Consider the following 17,998-nt stretch of genomic DNA (forward strand, 5'->3'; position numbering starts at 1 on the left):
AGAGCACCCAAAGACGAGGTGCATAGCTTCACAAAATTATTTTAACTGGGCGGGGTTTGCTCCGGCTCCAGGAATCTCTGTGGGTCACGGAGTAGACCCAGGCTCAGGCTCTACAGGTGATGTGTGGAAGTGGGGACTAGGTAAGAAAGGAACAGATGTCAGTGCGCCGGGTTAGTAATTATAAGTTACTCCATTCACTACTTCCATGGTGGTACAGAACCAACATAGAGCTGCATGTTGCCATCCATCACCACACAGGAGCAATGCAAAGAAAAGTTTCCAGGTGCAGTCTGCTTACTGAGTAGTATTCAAACGTGAATAATCCACAGTTAGAAGTATCTAGAAGAAAAAAACAATTTTAAGACATTAAAGTCCTCTGGTAGCAAAGATTTTGCCCAAGGAAACCATGGCAAAGCTGAACCACCGGAACATGAAGATTAGTGGTGCTTGTCTGTCAGTCTAATAGAATATTTTGATTAATGACTGTATTGTAAGCACAGCTGCCCACAGGTGTTTTGTTGAGTGAGTCTTCCAACACCTGCTCTTTTCTTTGCTCACAACAGATGGAAGCCCTAGCAGTTTTGGAACCTGCAGCTAAATAACCAATCACAGAGAAACTGCACATCATCAGTGGTAGAACACATGATTCTTCCTGGTTGAGTACAAGGCCAATGGCTCCTTCTTTGACATTGTTCAAAAAAGATTTTAACCAATGATCATTGGAGCTTAGTGGGGATTCCTATGGACATCACTGGTTATTGTGCCTGCTAGGTCACACACTTCACTGAGCAGCAAATATGCCATATTTTGTCCATGGTCCTTGCAAAAAGGACGCAAAGGAGTCATGCATATCTTGTCCTTGATGATTTCTTCAACCAAGTTCCAAGTATTCTGGCCAAAACATTTGTGCTTGTGTAGGTAAAGGCATAGGCACAGATGCTTTGGGTGCATCCACCTTCCAGGAAAGCATACACAAATGCCGTCTGGCTGCATTAGAGGAACCCAAAGCTGCAGAGCAGCTGCACATAAGGAGGCAAAAGGAATGCCTGAAGGAGGCATATTTGTTGTTCCATTATATAAAGGGTTGATGTGAAGTCTGCTGCATGTTGGATTTGATCTGGAAGAAAATGAAAGTCTTTAAGGAGCGACTGAATAGCATGACTAACAAAAGTGTTGGCTCAAGCGAAAAGATTGAAGCTGAATAGGATTTCTTCACTGCAGTCACCAACTTCTGGTCAAAAGCATTTACAGGAGCTAATTCTCCTTAAATGATATCCCATTGGGATGATAACCCTAACATCAAGGGTAATGTTTTGCTAGGAACCTGAGGAACGAACGTTACACTTCCTTTCATTCATCTGATAGAACTGTGTGTGTATCTACAGAGGAAGACACTGGCTTCTTCTCAACATACTGAACAAAACATCTTCCTCCTCAACAGCCACAGAAGGCCCTGGGAAAGATAAGTGACCTAAGTGCCTCTGCACATCTGAAAGATCAGTTTATTGCTCAAAGGATCCCCTATTTCTTTGTCTTCTGTTTCCTCATAGCATTTAGTTCATGAACCACTCAAAGCACTTTACACATTAAGGGTGCCTCCCTAGGCAGGAAAGTTTGTCATATGCATGTTTGATCATTTACTGAATAGCCCCCAATGTTGAGAAGTTCTTGAGGACTGTGAGAGTGTCCAGTTCCTCTGCTACTGATGAGGGAGATAAATGCTCCTCTGTACTTGGCATTTATTTCTATGACAGAATATTGAACACAAAAATACTGTGATACAAAAATAGTGCAGCAAAAATATCAAGGCCATAAATACTGACTTAACATACTTGTAATGTAAAGTACAAGAATAGCAACCACATAAATATTGTGGACCAAAATATCGACATGGCATAGGTAAATATTTGTAAATGTATCTAAAATTATCATATCTTAAAAAAAGTTGTAACATTATTTTTACAGAACATAATACATTTGTAAAAATATATATATATTGTAAAAAGAATTAACATACTTAAACACCTTTTAAAACATGTAATTTCATGCAACTACATAAATATTATAAAAGCAAATACATCTATCAAATAAACCTAATTCTTTAAATGTGACATATCAATTATTAAAATATATAATGAAAACAATATAAACATGTACAATTATTATAAATTATATTCAAAAGAAATACAAACTGAACAAGTTACTTATTTTCAGCAAGGCTTTTTTTGGTGAACACTATGGCCCTCATTCTGACCCTGGCGGTCGGCGGAGAGACGGCGGTCGGACCGCGAACAGACCGGCGGTATTAAAAATGGCATTCTGACCGCGGCGGTCCCCGCCGCGACCGACCGCTACTTCTCCACTCCGACCGCCACGGCGGTCATGACCGCGGGGCTGGAGTTTGCGCACTCCGGCCCGGCGGTCGTCCCAAGACCGCCAAGGGTATTATGACCCTGCCTACCGCCGCGGTTTCTTGCGGGCGGGAACCGCCGTGCGAACCATGGCGGTAAGCACTATCGGGGCCAGGGAATTCCTTCCCTGGCACTGATAGGGGTCTCCCCCACCCCCCACTACCCACCCGAGTCCTCCCCCCACACCCTCCACCCCCCTGCCACCCCCCAGAGGTGGTACGAACCCCCTCCCCACCCCCACCCCGACATGCACATACATGTACCCCGACATGCACACACCCCCAACATGCACATATACACACCCCCTACACACACATACACAACGGGGACACATACCCGCACACATACATGCCGACATGCGCACCTGCCGAACAGCACCCATAGACACAGCAGCACCCCCCGCCCGCATACACGCACTCACACACCCCCTCTACACACTCACACGCACACCCCCATGCACGCCCACATCACACAACACCCCCCCACCCCCTCCCCTCACGGACGATCAACTTACCTTGTGCGTTGGTCCTCCGGGAGGCGACGGGAGCCATAGGGACGTGACCGCCAACAGAAGACCGCCAACAGAAGACCGCCACACAGAAATGTGGGTCGTAATTCTGTGGGCGGTGTTCTGCTGGCGTGGCGGTGGAGGTTGACCAGTCTCCACTTTCCCGCCGACCGCCAGTGTGGCTGCTGGCGGTTTTCCGGCGGAACGCTCCCAGCGGTCAGAATGCGCACAGCGGCACACCGCCGCGGTCGGCGGTCTTCACCGCGGCGGTAACTCAGCGGTCTTGCGAAAAGACCGCCAAGGTCAGAATGAGGGCCTATATCTTAACATAGATTCCTCACCTTGTGAATGTGGATCCAGAGAATTTTCTTCAGCAATACCCTATCTTGTTGGTAGGCTGCACAAAGCAGCCGTACTTCTAATCTGTCCCCACCCTGGTTGTGGCATTGTTTGTCCCTACACAGCTTCCATCTCCGCATGCAGATACTTTCTAACAACTGTCTGCGCCGTGGGACGCAGAGCCTTATAATCATTTCATGCGCCAGTGTGCATATCTCTAAATTGAAACTTTATTATCATGGGCCAAACAAGTCCATTGCACAGAACGGACAAGTGTCTGGGTGAGGAAACTGAGGTTAGATAGAGTCTCCCCCAGAAAGATTGTAACTGAAGGTAATTACTTTGTTCCTCTGATGAATACTTCTAACCACAGATATTTCACCTTGTGAATAGCTACCAAAGCAGTACCTACCTAGGTGGTGGGTCTGCGGAAGGACTCAAAGCAATAATTTCAGCAGAACAGAATGGGCAAAATGCCCTTCCTGCCAGACCTGAATATCCAGACAGAGGTGTTTCAATAACATGTGAACTCACGCCCATGTAGCAACCTCGCAGATGCCCAAGACTGGTATCCCACTTACGAGCACCATGGTAGCAGCATTTGCTTGGTAGAATGAGCATGTAGGCCTTCTGTGGGCTCTTTCTTGGCCAAACCTTAACAGGTTTTGATGCCTAGGACAACCCACCTGAAGATGGCTTGTTTGTACGCACAGATTTTTCCTTCTTTGCCCCAGATAAGTCTATGAACAGCTGGTCATCCACACAGTTTTCAATGGTGGGATTGATGTAAAAGCTCAGACCTCTTTTTGGGGATAGGTCATGTAGCCTTTCTTCCTCTTTGGATGGATGAGGTGGGGTAAAGAAAGTTGTCTGGGTGATAGACTGCCATATGTGGAAACGTATGACATCTTTCGGGAGGAATGCCACTTTAGTACGAAGTACTAATTTGTCCACAAAGAAGTTAGTATACTGTTGCTGGGCAGACAGTGCCCTCACATGACGAGGTTAAGTTATCACTATGAGGAATGCTGTCTTCAAGGTGAGCAACCAGAGAGAAAAGCTGTGCACTGGCTCAAATGGAGTGCACACGAGGAAAGTGAAAACCAGACTGTGGTCGCACTGTGGTGTTGGCGGGAACATGTTGGTGAGCCCTTTGAGAAAATGCATTACAACAGTTGATTCAAATAAAGATGGCTGATCAGGTAAAAGTAAGAAGGTTGAAATGAAAGAGCCAATAAGTAACATTTAACTGTTGCCACAGCAAGCTGTGCTGGGCTAAAGATACGCAGAATAGCACAATATCAGAAAAATGTGCCTCTAAAGGTTGGATATTTCAGAAAGAGCATCAGACAACAAACCTCTCCCAGGGTCTCAAATAGATTATCTTAGTTGAGGGAGGCCTGCCTTCCAGGATGACACTCACTATTTTGGAAGGGAGAACAAAAACTGTCGACTGATGCCGCTCAATTTCCAAGCAAAGAGGTGCAGGATGTGCAGGCTCGGGTGCAGGACCTCATCTGTTACTGCAATAGGAGGTCCTTCCGAAGACGCAGCTGAATTGGAGGAGAAATGCTCATGGACAGACGTTCTGGTTATCACACTCTTTCTCACCACTCCAGAGACACTAGGCGGACTAGGCTAGGTCATTCCTGATCTTTTTCAGAATTTTGGGCAGAAGAGGCAGGAAGGAATACTGGAGTCCCAAGCTCCAATCAAAGTGAAAGGCATCTTTGAGTGAGAACTGCCTTGGGAACTCCTATGCAAAAAAACATGGACACTGCACAGTCTATGCAGTGGTGAAAAGATCAAGCCAGAGTTCTCCCCTTTGCTGGAAGATGCCCTGTGCCAACTCGGAGTGTAGCCACCACTTGTGATCATACAAGCTGCTATATAACCAGGGAAATGCCCTGACAATTTAGCCAGTTCCAAAGGCAGAGAGCCTCTTCTCAAAAAACCCATGACCCCATCTCGCACTGTTTGTTGCAGTACCACATCGCTGTGGTGAAAACCTCTACCCACTCACCCTTGATGAACAGAAGGAATGCTTTCAATGCAAAATAAATGGCCCGCAGCTCCAGCATAATGATGTGGAGGTGGGTTTCCGCCAAAGGAAGAGTCCTCTGATCTTCACCTCTCCCAGATGGCCTCACAAACCCAGCAATGATGCATCCATAATAACTCTCAGTTCTGGGTACGGTAGGGAGAGGGATCTGCCACTGGTCCAAGCGCTGTCCAACAGCCTCCAGTGCAGATTTTGTTGCAGTCTCTTTCGCCATCTGGATAGAAAACAAAAGGTTCCACTGGTGCTGAGCCCACTGTGATGTCAGATCCCAGTGCAGAGCCCACATGTTCCACCTGGCGTGGTCTAGAAGGTGGTGGTAGGAGGTCAAGAGGAAAAGGAAAAGAAGCCTCAGAGCTGTTGTCACTGAGATCCAGATCAGAGAATCACACATCAGCCCTGTCTTGGACTCGCTGAGGTGGAAGGGAGGCTCAGAACAGCAAAATGTCCAGGATGGCTCCAGTGAAAGGGATCCTCTATGAAAGAGTCAGGTGTGACTTTGGCATACTGAAGGAAAATCCTGGTAATGTCAACAGGTTAGCCATTGTTGAAGGTGGTCCACAACTGTCTGAGGCAAGCTTGCCTTCAACAACAAGTGGTCGAGATATGGGAAGACTGGTATTCTAAATCCCCAAAGCTGGGCAGCAACCACCATCATCGCTTTCATGAACACCTGAAGTGCACTGGTAAGGCTAAAGGGAAGTACTGAAAACTGAAAGTTCTCTTGGCCTACTTGAAACTGCAGGTAACGCCTGTGGAGCTACCGGATGGGAATGTGGAAAGAGGCATCCTGCAGCACCAACATCCTCACCCAGTCTCCGGGATCTTGTGACAGGGTGAGCATGCTGAGCTTCCCGTTCGTGAGGAGGAAGCTGAGAGGGCAAGGGTTGAGTATAGGATGGAGGCCTCCATTCTTCTTTGGCAGTAGGAAGTAATGGGGATAACAACCAGTCTCGACCTCTAATACTGGCATCCTCTCTATGGCTCCCTTTTCCAAAAGAGCCAGAACTTCCACATATCTGAATTGACAAGTGGCCCTCTGAGAGGTATTGAGGAGTGGGAGGCATGTTTGGAGGAGAAGAGAGAAAGTTGAAGGCACATCTATTTGGAACGATTTGGAACACCCAAGGGTGTGATGTAATTCTCTGCCACCTGCAAAGATAAAATGTGATATAACCTTCTACCGCGTGACTGTGCACCACAGAGGGCAGATATAAGTGGTATTGCAGTGGTTGTGGAAGAAGAAGAGGGAGGGAATAGTGAGTTGCCTCAGGGGCTATGATGTTGGCAGCCTAATCCCCGACTGCTGCCTCAAAGAGCTTGGGAGGTCTGCTGTTATTGAGGCAAAATGTGAGAAGGCCTCTGCTGGAATCCTCTTCCGAAGACTCGATAGGGGCAACATTGTTATGAGAACTGCCATGTAGGCAGTCCCAGTCCAAGGAAGCAGGCTTTGGCTTTACACACACTGGAAGGTTGAGTCCACCTTGCCAACTAAGAGATGGGTGCCATCAAATGGTATGTCCATCAGGGATTGTTGAACATAACAGAATCCTGTATAATGCATCCACACATTGTGCAGGAGCACCACACTGAATCCAACCGCCCAACCCTACAGTCTGTAGTGACCTGGCCCCAGCAAATCACATACTTTGCTATGTGCTGCCCATCGTGAATGACCTGCTGGAGGTTCATTCTGAGGTCCTCCAAGAATGCTGGCAAGATCTCGCCGCCATCTCCCATAATGCATGTGAATAGCGAAGGCAAGGCTGACCAAGGAAAACATGCACTTTGCAAAGGTCTCCATGCATTTCAACTCTCTGTCTGATGGGATGGACAGAAATGCATTTGGGTTGACCCTACAGGTCGAGGCTTGAACCACTAGACTCTCTGATGTGGGATGTTGCAGGAGAAAAGTAGGGTCTCTTGAAACAGGCCTATTTTTTCTCGCTCACTGCTTGTTCACTGGTTGGCAAGACCCTGGTTTCGCCCTGGTGCCCAGCAGTTTATCAGTGAGGGAGTCATTAAAGGGCAAATAAGGTTCCTGTGAAGTCTACCCTGGCTGCAGAACCTCTGTGAGGACATTGGTTTTGACCTCTTTGGTGGGTTGTTGTAGGTTGAAGACCACTGCTGCCCTCCTTATGACCATGGCAAAAGGGGCAGCCTCTGGCAGTGCTAGACAAGGGTAAATGTAGCTGGTGCTAGCTACTGGCATCCTGGGGGTCCAAAAGAGGCTCTCATTATCATAAACTTGTGAGGTAATGTATCACTGGGGCCAGGCAGGTTATAACGAAGTCAAAGAATTTCTAAATCTGAAAATGTAAGAGGGCGCAATGTGTGTGACTTTGGTAGAGGTCACAGCATATTAACTTCTGAATCTGAAAGGACTATCAGCTCCTCCTCTTGAGTAGGTGGCGGCAGTGCTGAGGTTGAAACTCGAGGATCCAGCATAAGTCATGGAGCTTTGTGGGGCCTAGGAGTAGGCATCAGCCCCTGAGTCAGGACAGACCTGCTGAATGATCCTTAGGGACCCCATCCAGAGGGATCAGGTAGAGTAAAGAAGATCTACAGTATAGCCTCACTGAAGGACTAGATCTTCTGCAGTGTCGCTGATGGACCCTGGAACTTGGGTTGGAACAGGACTAAAGCTGGGATCAGCTCTGTGGTCGGAGACCCAGTCCTTGACCGAGAGTTACCGTGCTGTGTGACTCCTCATAAAGGGAGTGGAGTGATTAGGGGGAGCCATGCTTTGTCTTCTTCAGCATTCTTTGACTTACCTGATGACTTAAAATGAGAAGGGAGCGCTCATGGGATTGGTCTCAGAAAATGAGAATGCATCTGCGCACTTGACTTTGAGAGAGATCAAGACTTATATGCCTTTTGACAATAATCTGTGGTGTAGAGCTTGGCCTCACGGTCCCAACGGCCTTCAGATTCATCTGAGCACATTTGTCATGTCTAGTCATGTCAAGCCAGAGCAGACCTCGCGAGGTTCTGTCATGACTTTTGTTTGCAGCAGTCCTTACAAGGTTTGAACGCTGTCATATTGGGGCAATAGTAAAATTTTGCACACTAGTAAAAAATATTTTAAATAAAGCCTGTCAGGCCTGAATTTGAAAAAGCGAACTCTGGATACACGTCAGAAGGAACCGAAAGAAACTGATGTCAGCATACAGAGGTGAATGTCATGTAGGGGCCCGGATGTCACATCAAGGGTAGGACAGATCCGGTGTGTAGCTGCAAAATGTCACCTACCGACATGCAAGGGAATTGCTGAAGAAAATGCTCAAGATCCAGTCTAACGTTTGGGGTATTCACAAGGTGAGAAATCTGAGATTAAAAGTATCAATCAGAAATATAATTAATAAACCATTAAACTTTAAAAAAAAGTTTTAAAAAACTAAAACACATTGAAAGATAATTTTAAGAAACAAAACATAATTTAGAATACAATTTCTTTTTTAAATAAACATACTCAAACTACTTATTAACAATATTTAAAAATTTTAAATAGCAACCAAACCCCATCCAAAAATATAAAAAAGTGTATTCCAATATGCTACAGTAAGTGCAAACACTGAGGACATTTCATAGATTGGGGAGGCCAGATTTTACTATTCTAACTTCAGTGTAACAAACATTTGGTAAAATGCATAATTGCGGGCGTCTCTTCAAATGTAACTTTCCAACCCCAGTCTTTTGAGGAATTGCATTCATGGGCCGGAGGGAGTTATTTACAATTCTATCTACATCCTAACATACATTGGGGACAGTGTATACATTGGGAGGCTCACATTTACTATTCTAACTTCGATCTAACAAACATTGGGGAAAGTGTATATATTGAGCAGGCTCACATTTACTAGTCTAAATCCTACCTAACAAATACTGTGGAAATTGTGTACATTGGAGAGTCAGATTTACTACTCTAATTCCAATACTAAAACATTTGGGAAAGTGCATACATTGGGGCAGTGGGGGATAAGATTAACTATTGTAACAAAAATTGGGGAATCCGCATAGATTGTTTGGACGGTTCAGGTTTACTATTCTAACCACAATCTAACAAACATTGGGAAAAGAGCTGCTTGGGGAGGGCAGGTTCCCGATTTAAACTCCAATCTAACTAGCACTGTCTAAGAAGCATGTTTGTGGAGGGTTACATTCATCACAACCCAAAAAATATGATTTCTCCTTAGAAAATAAAAAAGTAAATATTAATAATAATGTTTTTAACAAAAGTAAATGCTATTTTACAAAAATAATATAAATTAAATGAAATATCATAAAGATAATTTAAAAATATATCAAAAGAATCAGTAAAATAAACAGTACACCTCTAACTTACCAATAAGAAACACAAACATGAAACCAGTTTTCTTTATCAGAAAATAGTGACTTACAAGTTATTTCACTTTAAAATTTTAAAATTATACATATTCAATTAAAAAAAGATTTAAAAACACATGATCAAATCAAAATAAATCACACAAATGCCTAATTAAAGTAAATAAATATTTTTACTAATCAAAAATTAAGCAATTTAAATTAATATATAACTAATAAAAAAAAAACTTTATATGCCCAACAATAATGGCTCTGACAATCCAAAGCTATTGGTTTATCTTTTCATGCAGTCTGTCGAGAACGCCTGATCAAACAATCACATCTGTAAAATTCTCTTTTCTCGTTCGTTACTCGCATATTTACTCCGCCCCAGCTCTCTCTGCACATGCACTGGCTGGAATCGGTTCACTGTCTGAATTTAATGGGGGCTTTAATATATCCTTTGAATCACTTGTATACACATGAAGCTTTAGCCATACATTTTGTACACTGTACCTTAGAATCCAGGTATGACTGGCAGGCTAAAATCTCATTGGTCTTCTGTTCAATGAGACCCAAGTACTGCATTATGTTGTTGTCTCGGATGGTGGAAGACGAACCCAGCATATCGCTAAGCACAGAGTGGTCACAGTTAATCTTGGTAAACAATATGTCAATTCCTAGAAGAAGAATAAAACACACCTTTATTCCTTTACAAGAACATGCAGTGGCTGTACATTTTGTATAATAATATGCAGAAACAATGGTAGTTCCAGCCTGCACACACCATTGTTATGCATGTCCTGCTGCTGGCATAAGCCAATGTGTTATTCCAATCACAGTGCTACCCCGAAACAGTCATGAGACTCATTTAAAGCACATTTATTTGCACCATCAACTCGAACTCCAGAATCCTACAGGATATACACATTGAAATTTGCATTACCTAAAGCATAGTACTCCTGTGACAATCATTGCACTAAACGGTGCTCCAACCCAGGCACAGACACCTGAACCACTCCAAGAGATAAATACACAAACCATAACACAGAAAAACTTCAAAGCACAGACACAGAAATCTGTACGATTACTTTAATGGACTCCTCCAAATGTGCATGCATTACATTAACATATATACCACCAAAGCACATAAAGCGTTATCTACCCGCGCAGAAAAGGTTTCACCAATAAAGGTAAAGAAAAATACACACTTCCACACAGGGAAACTTGTACTTCCTATAGCGATCTTAACAAACAAACTATACCACCCAAGTTACAGAGTCCAACACCATCTCAGGCACAAAAACCTGCATCATCCCAAGTGAAGATGGGTGACCAAACAAAGGCACATAAATCCACACCTGAGGACAGAAAGTACACCAACCCATGCCTAGAACCCAAGCTTGAGACATGGGCTAAGAAATCCACATGAACCCATGTACACATTCACCAACAATAGACATAAACATGCCCATCCCACGTAAATATATCCATACCATCACAAAACAATAATAACCCCTAAACATCTCCACCAGCTCAGAGACAGGAACCTATACCACCACATGGGCAAAAATGACTACAGAAACTCAAGCGATTCCCAGCAGCTCATATCATCTTATGCACAGAATCTATTGCCAATACAGCACCGACCTAGACAAACTCAACACAGGCAAATAAACTTGCCCTGAACAATGCAAAAAACCAACAGTGACATAGATACAGAAAGCTCAGCTGCACAGAAACAGCTACCTACATACTGATGTTTTGCCCAGACTGGAATGGCTTGAATGATCATTCAGTGCTCAGTAGTACCTGAAACAGTCTTTGATCCATGCATGGCTCACTGGAGGGAAAAGGGGCAGGGCGGTGCGTGGCAGGGAGGATTGGGGCGGGACCAATAAATAAATAAAATAAAATTAAAACTTACCTTTTTTCTACGCCGCGCCGCTCAATCTGCTCTGCTTTCCTCCATCGATGCAGGCACAGGTTCCTAGCCTGCTCTGCAGCCAATCCTGACTCTGCTCAAAGCAGCATCAGGATTGGCTCGGAGCGCCCAGCCAGGGCGCTCCCAGGCAGACTGGGAGCCTCTGCCTGGTGTCTCCAACCCGGTTGGAGAGACCCTACTGCGCATGTATGTTTGGCCAGCCCAAGACGGCCGGCCAAACATACATGCGCATTGAGAGGGAGTGCTGTGCACTTCCCGTCCGTCCCCATTACGCCTGTGGCCCTGCTGACTTTTATAGTAAAAACATAATAAACAAAGGTTATTATGTTTTTACTATACGTTTTGCAGCTCCTGCTGCTGGTGGGGCTGGGGCGGCACTCCTGCCCTGCTCTGATCTACTCTCATTGGTTTTATGGTTGCCCTTCCTTGCATGTGCAAAATATATCATTCAATATTTTAAACACATCTAACAGGTAAGACATGCAGAAAAGCAGAGCATTTGTACACTTACTCATTGCACTGGCACTGCACTGGCACAGATCATTCTGAATTCTGTCCTTGTGGGGAGTATTCAGAGAACTGGTCTGAAGGCTTAACTTTGCCCATTGGAGCTTGTAGGGACAACAGGTAACCGGGACATTAGGATTTAACTAAGCAAGGGTGCAATTCCCATTCTTATTGTTTGAGACTATTGCTTTATCCTCATAGTGTCATGCGAGCAAGGCAGTCTTCTAGTTCAACTAAGACCATCCTACAATGGTTGTTTCCAGCCTCCACTGAATGATAACAGTTAACATGTGCGACTGGCTCGAAAACGAGCAAATGTCAGACCCACAGCGTGTACGTGTAACCTGAGGCAATGCCAGGGTAGTGGAATTAAGTACAGCAATATCCTTAAGAACAATGAAACACTTCTAGACTCTAACAGGGATGATCTGGTGAGGAGGTTGTTCTGCCACCCTGCGAACAGGCTTCCTCTAACACCACATGCACGAACTGGAGAGCACCCCAATTAAATGAATCTGGCCATGACAAGGCAGGCAGGGGTTGACTGGTGGGATTGGCGCAACATATTCCTCTTCAGCTACGAATAAGCGAATAACTCCATTAAGAGACTGATTATAAGGGGAAACGTTGCATGTGGCACCAGAGAGGAATGTCGCCCCCTTGTCTCTCTTTAACCCCCTTTTCAAATTAACACTACTTGACACTTTATAGCACCAAATTCATGTTAGTTTTACCATCCAGAGTGACAGGCACCACGAGCATGGGGGGGGTGGTAAGGTTTAGACCTATTATGCTAAGGGGAATAGGCGTGGGTTGCAAAGTTATGGACGCTTTTACATTTTGAAACCGAGCAATCAAGTTGTATAATCCTGATGGCATTGAAGCGGCTGAGAAAACTAGCCTAACTGGCCACACTAATTGAGGACGGGCCTTTAATTTGGTTATGGATGTGACAGAGGATAAGTTCCCTTAGGCTGATATTTTAATGACTTCTCAATCAAAGCGTGTGGGTTTTACAGACGCCATGGGGTTTGTTAATGTATAACCGAACGTGCAAGAAAATGTGAGGCAGTCATGTCTGCCAACGTGACAGACCACCATCCTCCACATTTAGAGATCACTGCCGGCCCAGCAGTGATCTCTGTGCCTTCAGAGGAATTGCTGTCACATCTTTTAGGTAGCCGCCCACCAAACTTCTTTGTTTTTCAGAAACAAACTCCCAGGTTTTTCTTGGTGTTGACAGACAGATAACAAAAGGCATTAGACTGCCTGTTCTAAATAGGGCAGGTGGTCTGATGCTCTTATTCTTGCAGACCCTACTTCATCGGTCTGTTGAAGTAAACTTTCAGAAGGCAGAGCCCCTTTCAGAAAAATGATAGTCCGCCCGACTCTAAGTAGAGCATGTGGACCGAGGGCTTGGAAGACAGGGTACTCCACCAAATGTTTGAGTTCTCTGTCTGGAAAACTCTAAATCTATCACTTAGACTACTTCTTTGTAAATCATAACTCTCAACCTAGGGTAAGGGACATGACACTCCTTGCACAGGAGAGTTCAGATCCCTCTTTTCTTTGGTAACAGAAACCAAAATGTGCAGACACACTGAGGGTTGGAAATTAGGTGCTGGAGAAGTATAGGACCATGACATGTTGCAGTACTTAACATAACCCATAGAAACTAACTTTGAGATCGACAAGCCTGTACAATTGGAAAGGGTGCTGTGAGAGGCTTTGAAAATGGTCATTAGATGAGAAGCCATACAAAATGTCACAAGACTAGATCACTAGAGAAGTGATAGCTTCAGATTGAAACTGTATACAAAAAATTGACTTCATTGTCAGACGAATCATTGTGTAAAATAAATGAAGAACAGCATACCGGGAGTGATAATGAAACAAGGACACATTACCTAAACTCCAAAAGTAGATTTATGATGTTGGCACTAAGGTGGGTAAGATGATTATCTGGGTCAGTAGACACAATAAGGAAGAAAGCTGGATACAAGAGGTGTTAGACAAGTCCAAAGATCGAGTGATGGGGAAACCCAACACTGTTCAAACCACTGCTAAGCACTAACAGAGCAGCTCGAGGTGTCTTTAAATCAGGAGTCCCCAACATTTTCTATAACAAGAGCTACTTTTGATCAATTAAAATAGTCCTGAGCTACTAGTGGCTTTAACAATTGTTGCAGCAGTGACTACAACAGAGACAATCACGAGTGACCTTGCAGGATTACTAGTAGTGACCTTTCACATGTATGCCGCAATATGAAATTGTTAGAATAGCACATCCAGAATATCAATTAATACAATAGCATGAAGATATGCATATACATTTATATAAATATACATTTAAGTATATATTTTATATACTTAACTCCACATCTCTGAATATTGAAGATATACAAATCTTCAAGATAAATAGTTCTCAAACAAATAAGGTCAGTACTCGTCTACACTCTCAATCAAGCATTTGCTCTCCTTGGCTACTGTGTCGCTAAAGCATGGTTCTCACTCACTTCCAATCTGTCTCTTGCAGCCCCACATTCCACTGACACCACACAGGCTGGCAATTCTTTTCTGGCTAAGTTTTCACATTCACTGCATGATGGATAGTGTACTGTTTGCAAAGTGACCACTTTCTAAATTACTGAGCTAAATCGAGATTGGAGACAGGTTGTTATGTTGACAGGGTTATTATGTTGCAGGTACTGCAGCCAGTCACAGTGTGTATTTGTGTGTAAATGTGTCGCTCTGCAGTTGGTTTGGCTTAAAGTCATTCCAAGTATATAGAGATATGAAGCACTGAAGCACTGCCTTGTCTAATAATGGCTAGGCTCCCTGATTTACATACTGTGTTGGACTGCACTTCAGAGAGGGTACCTGCGAGATACAGGTTGGACAGCCCTAGGGTAGATACCGAGAAAACTTTGGTTCAATGTCTACGATTGCCTATAGTGTACACGCCTTCATCTGGAGAAATTAGAAAAGTTCAGCCAGTGTAGTTACACCACAGAATCTATAATAGTGGCCACCAGTGCCACATTGCTCAAAATAAAATCATAAAAGACTTCAGGAGACTTGCATCTGGCCACAAATCACTTATTCACAAGGCATATAAATCTAAGAATGAATATAACTCATTTCACCACGTCACATTATTAAATAGAAAGACTCAAGTACCTACAAACTTCTTCAGCAATCTTCTCGTTTTGGTTATTGAGAAAATCTACATTCGGACCAGTCTGGTTTTATGCCAACTCAATCAACAAAGCTGATCGAACACTCCAATGTCTTCATACGTAGTAATCCTACCTTTAGAATCTGATAAGGCTTTTGACTCAGTTAAATCATCTTTCAAGTTTAAAATCCTAGCTTATATGGCATTTGGCCTAGAATATCTATCTAGGATTAAATCACCATGTGCCACCCTTTAGGCAAGCTCTGAGCCAAATGAGTTCTCCTACAACCATTCTGAGGCATAAAACGAAGATGCATGTTAATCCCATTACTGTTGCCAGGATGTTAGAACCATTTGCATGTTGGAATTGGAGGGATCGAGTGGTTGGGGGAATTAGGTGCTGTGAAGCATAGGCTGGCAGAATGCTATCCCTAAATACAGTTGACATGATCCTTATATGCATCTTAGCTCAGCAGCCTCCTTTACATCTTTCAGGTTTAGGTCAATGCTCAGGTGTAAAATTAATTGGACGAATCTAGTACTGATTAATTGGCCATATCTAGTATTGTACCTCTTAATGGATGGATGCCAATGTTGCATTGCCAGTGTTTCTTTCAGACAGAGAAACAGGAACTTAGATATTTAGGGATTATAGGGGGTCATTTTGACCTCGGCGGTCTTTTTACAAGACCGCTGAGGGACCGCCGTGCTGAAGACCTTCAGTGGTGGCGGTTTTCCGCTCGGCACATTATTACTGCTGGCAGCCCTCCGTCCTTTTTTGGACGGAGAGCCGCCAGCAGCCATACTGGCGGGCGGCAGGGAAGTAGAGGTTGCTCCACCCCCACCGCCACGTCAACAGAACACCGCCCACCGAATCACGCCCTGTGATTCGGCGTGGCGGTGTTCTGTTGACGGTGTGGTGGCGGTGGAGCAGCCCCCATGGATCCCGTCCCCTCCCGGAGGATCAACTGACCAGGTAAGTTGATCGTCCGTTAGGGGAGGGGGGTGGGGGGGTGTTGTGTGTTGTGTGCGTGCATGGGGGTGTGCGTGTATGTATGTAGAGGGGGTGTGTGAGTGCGTGTATGCATGCGGGGGTGTTGTGTGTTTGGCAATGAGTGCGTGTCTGTCTGTATGGATGTCTGTATGGATGTGTGCATGTATGTCTGAATGAGGGTGTGCGTGTATGACTGTGTGTGTGACAGTTAGCATGTATGTTGGTGTGTGTGCTTGTATGTGTGTTGGTGGTGCCTGAGTGCGTGTCGGGTGTGTATGTGTAAGGTAATGTCGCGGGTAGGGGTGGGGAGGGGGGTCCTGCCACCTTTGGGGGGTGGCAGGGGTGGTGGGGGGTGTAGGGGAAGGACTCAGGGTGGGGGTGGGGGGTGGGGGAGACCCCTATCAGTGCCAGGGAAGGATTTCCCTGGCACTGATAGTGCTTACCGCCATGGATTTCATGGCGGTTCCAAACCCCATGAAATCCATGGCGGTCAGCCGGGTCATAATACCGCCGGCTGGAGACCCAGGTCTCCAGCCCAGCGGTCGTCTCCGCCCTGGCGGGCGGTACGGAGAAGTGGCGGATGACCATGCCGGTAACCGCCATGGTCATAATTTCAAAATATTTACCGCCAGCCTCTTGGCGGTAAGACCGCCGCTTCTCAGCCGACAGCCAGGGTCGTAATGACCCCCATAGTCTCAAAAACTAGTGTCAATTTTCCATGAAAAAAATTACTTAAGACGTTGGCTCCTTTCAGGGAAGATACACTTCACTGGACGAAACTCCTGTTGTACCTTTGTGGTAGGATGTGTCTTTTTAAAATGACTGCATTTCCAGTTTTCCCGTATATACTTTAAAACACCCCATACTGGGCCCTAAATGACGTGTTCCAGAGGGTGGGCATGATTTTAAATTCTAAACTTTTGGATTGGGGTGCCTGCAAACTCATCCTTGACGCACTCTGGAAGACCGTATATGGTGAGAGTACTCTATTGCCTCATATGTACAATAGGACTTCTGCTTGACAGTGCCTAACAACTGGACACAACAAGAGTCACCAATAAATCCAAAAGGACTAGGGTAATGCTTGTATCTACAACAATGTCCCAGAAGGTATCATTAAAAAAAGGCAATTTTCTAATTCGTACAATAATCAAGGCAAATGTTTTCTGTATGTAAATAAATGACAAAAAGATATGGCCAGTAATAATCCAAAAAAAAGTCCTATAAATATAATCTTTTCATAGCATCAGCATCAATATTAATTAAAGAATAAGTGCTCAGTGTGCAGAGTGGACACACAGTACTCGTGAGATTCATGTGGGTGGCTCAAGGTTATACACATAAAATTAAATAACGGTGAAAAAATATATTGATCCAGTACTGTGCACTGATAAAGATATGTCAAACGTTCATGTGTATTCCGTTGCAGAACACATAGTCAGTCAGTCCAAAAAATTTTTATTTAGATCTTACGGGCCCATTACGTGTTTGGCAGATGAGAACTCCCAACAGGGTGGTTGCCGTCATGCTGGTGACCTCCCCAGCGGCCCCATTATGACTTTCCCACTGGGCTGACCAGCGGAAACCAAGGTTTCTGCCGGTCAGCCCAGTGGGAAAGTGGCGGCAGCATTGTCACCGGCTCAAAATAGAGCTGCCAGCAAAGCTGCAGCACACAGGGAAATGTGCACTGTCTGCACAGGTGTTGAGGGTTGTTAGGCAGGGAGATCCCATAGG

The 17,998-nt window shown here is 44.7% G+C and overlaps 1 protein-coding gene across 3 annotated transcripts in view; it reads right to left on the bottom strand.

Annotated features, from left to right (window-relative positions):
- The window catches only part of ODAD1 (outer dynein arm docking complex subunit 1), a 113,367-nt gene that overhangs the window by 15,073 nt on the left and 80,296 nt on the right, over positions 1–17,998 (bottom strand). For all 3 annotated transcript variants that reach the window (XM_069200672.1, XM_069200673.1, XM_069200674.1), the window contains one exon: positions 10,157–10,320. In XM_069200672.1, coding sequence (XP_069056773.1) covers positions 10,157–10,320 — 164 coding nt within the window. The remainder of the gene's footprint in view (positions 1–10,156; positions 10,321–17,998) is intronic.

This window comes from Pleurodeles waltl, chromosome 7 (assembly GCF_031143425.1).
Source record: "Pleurodeles waltl isolate 20211129_DDA chromosome 7, aPleWal1.hap1.20221129, whole genome shotgun sequence".
NCBI lineage: Eukaryota > Metazoa > Chordata > Amphibia > Caudata > Salamandridae > Pleurodeles > Pleurodeles waltl.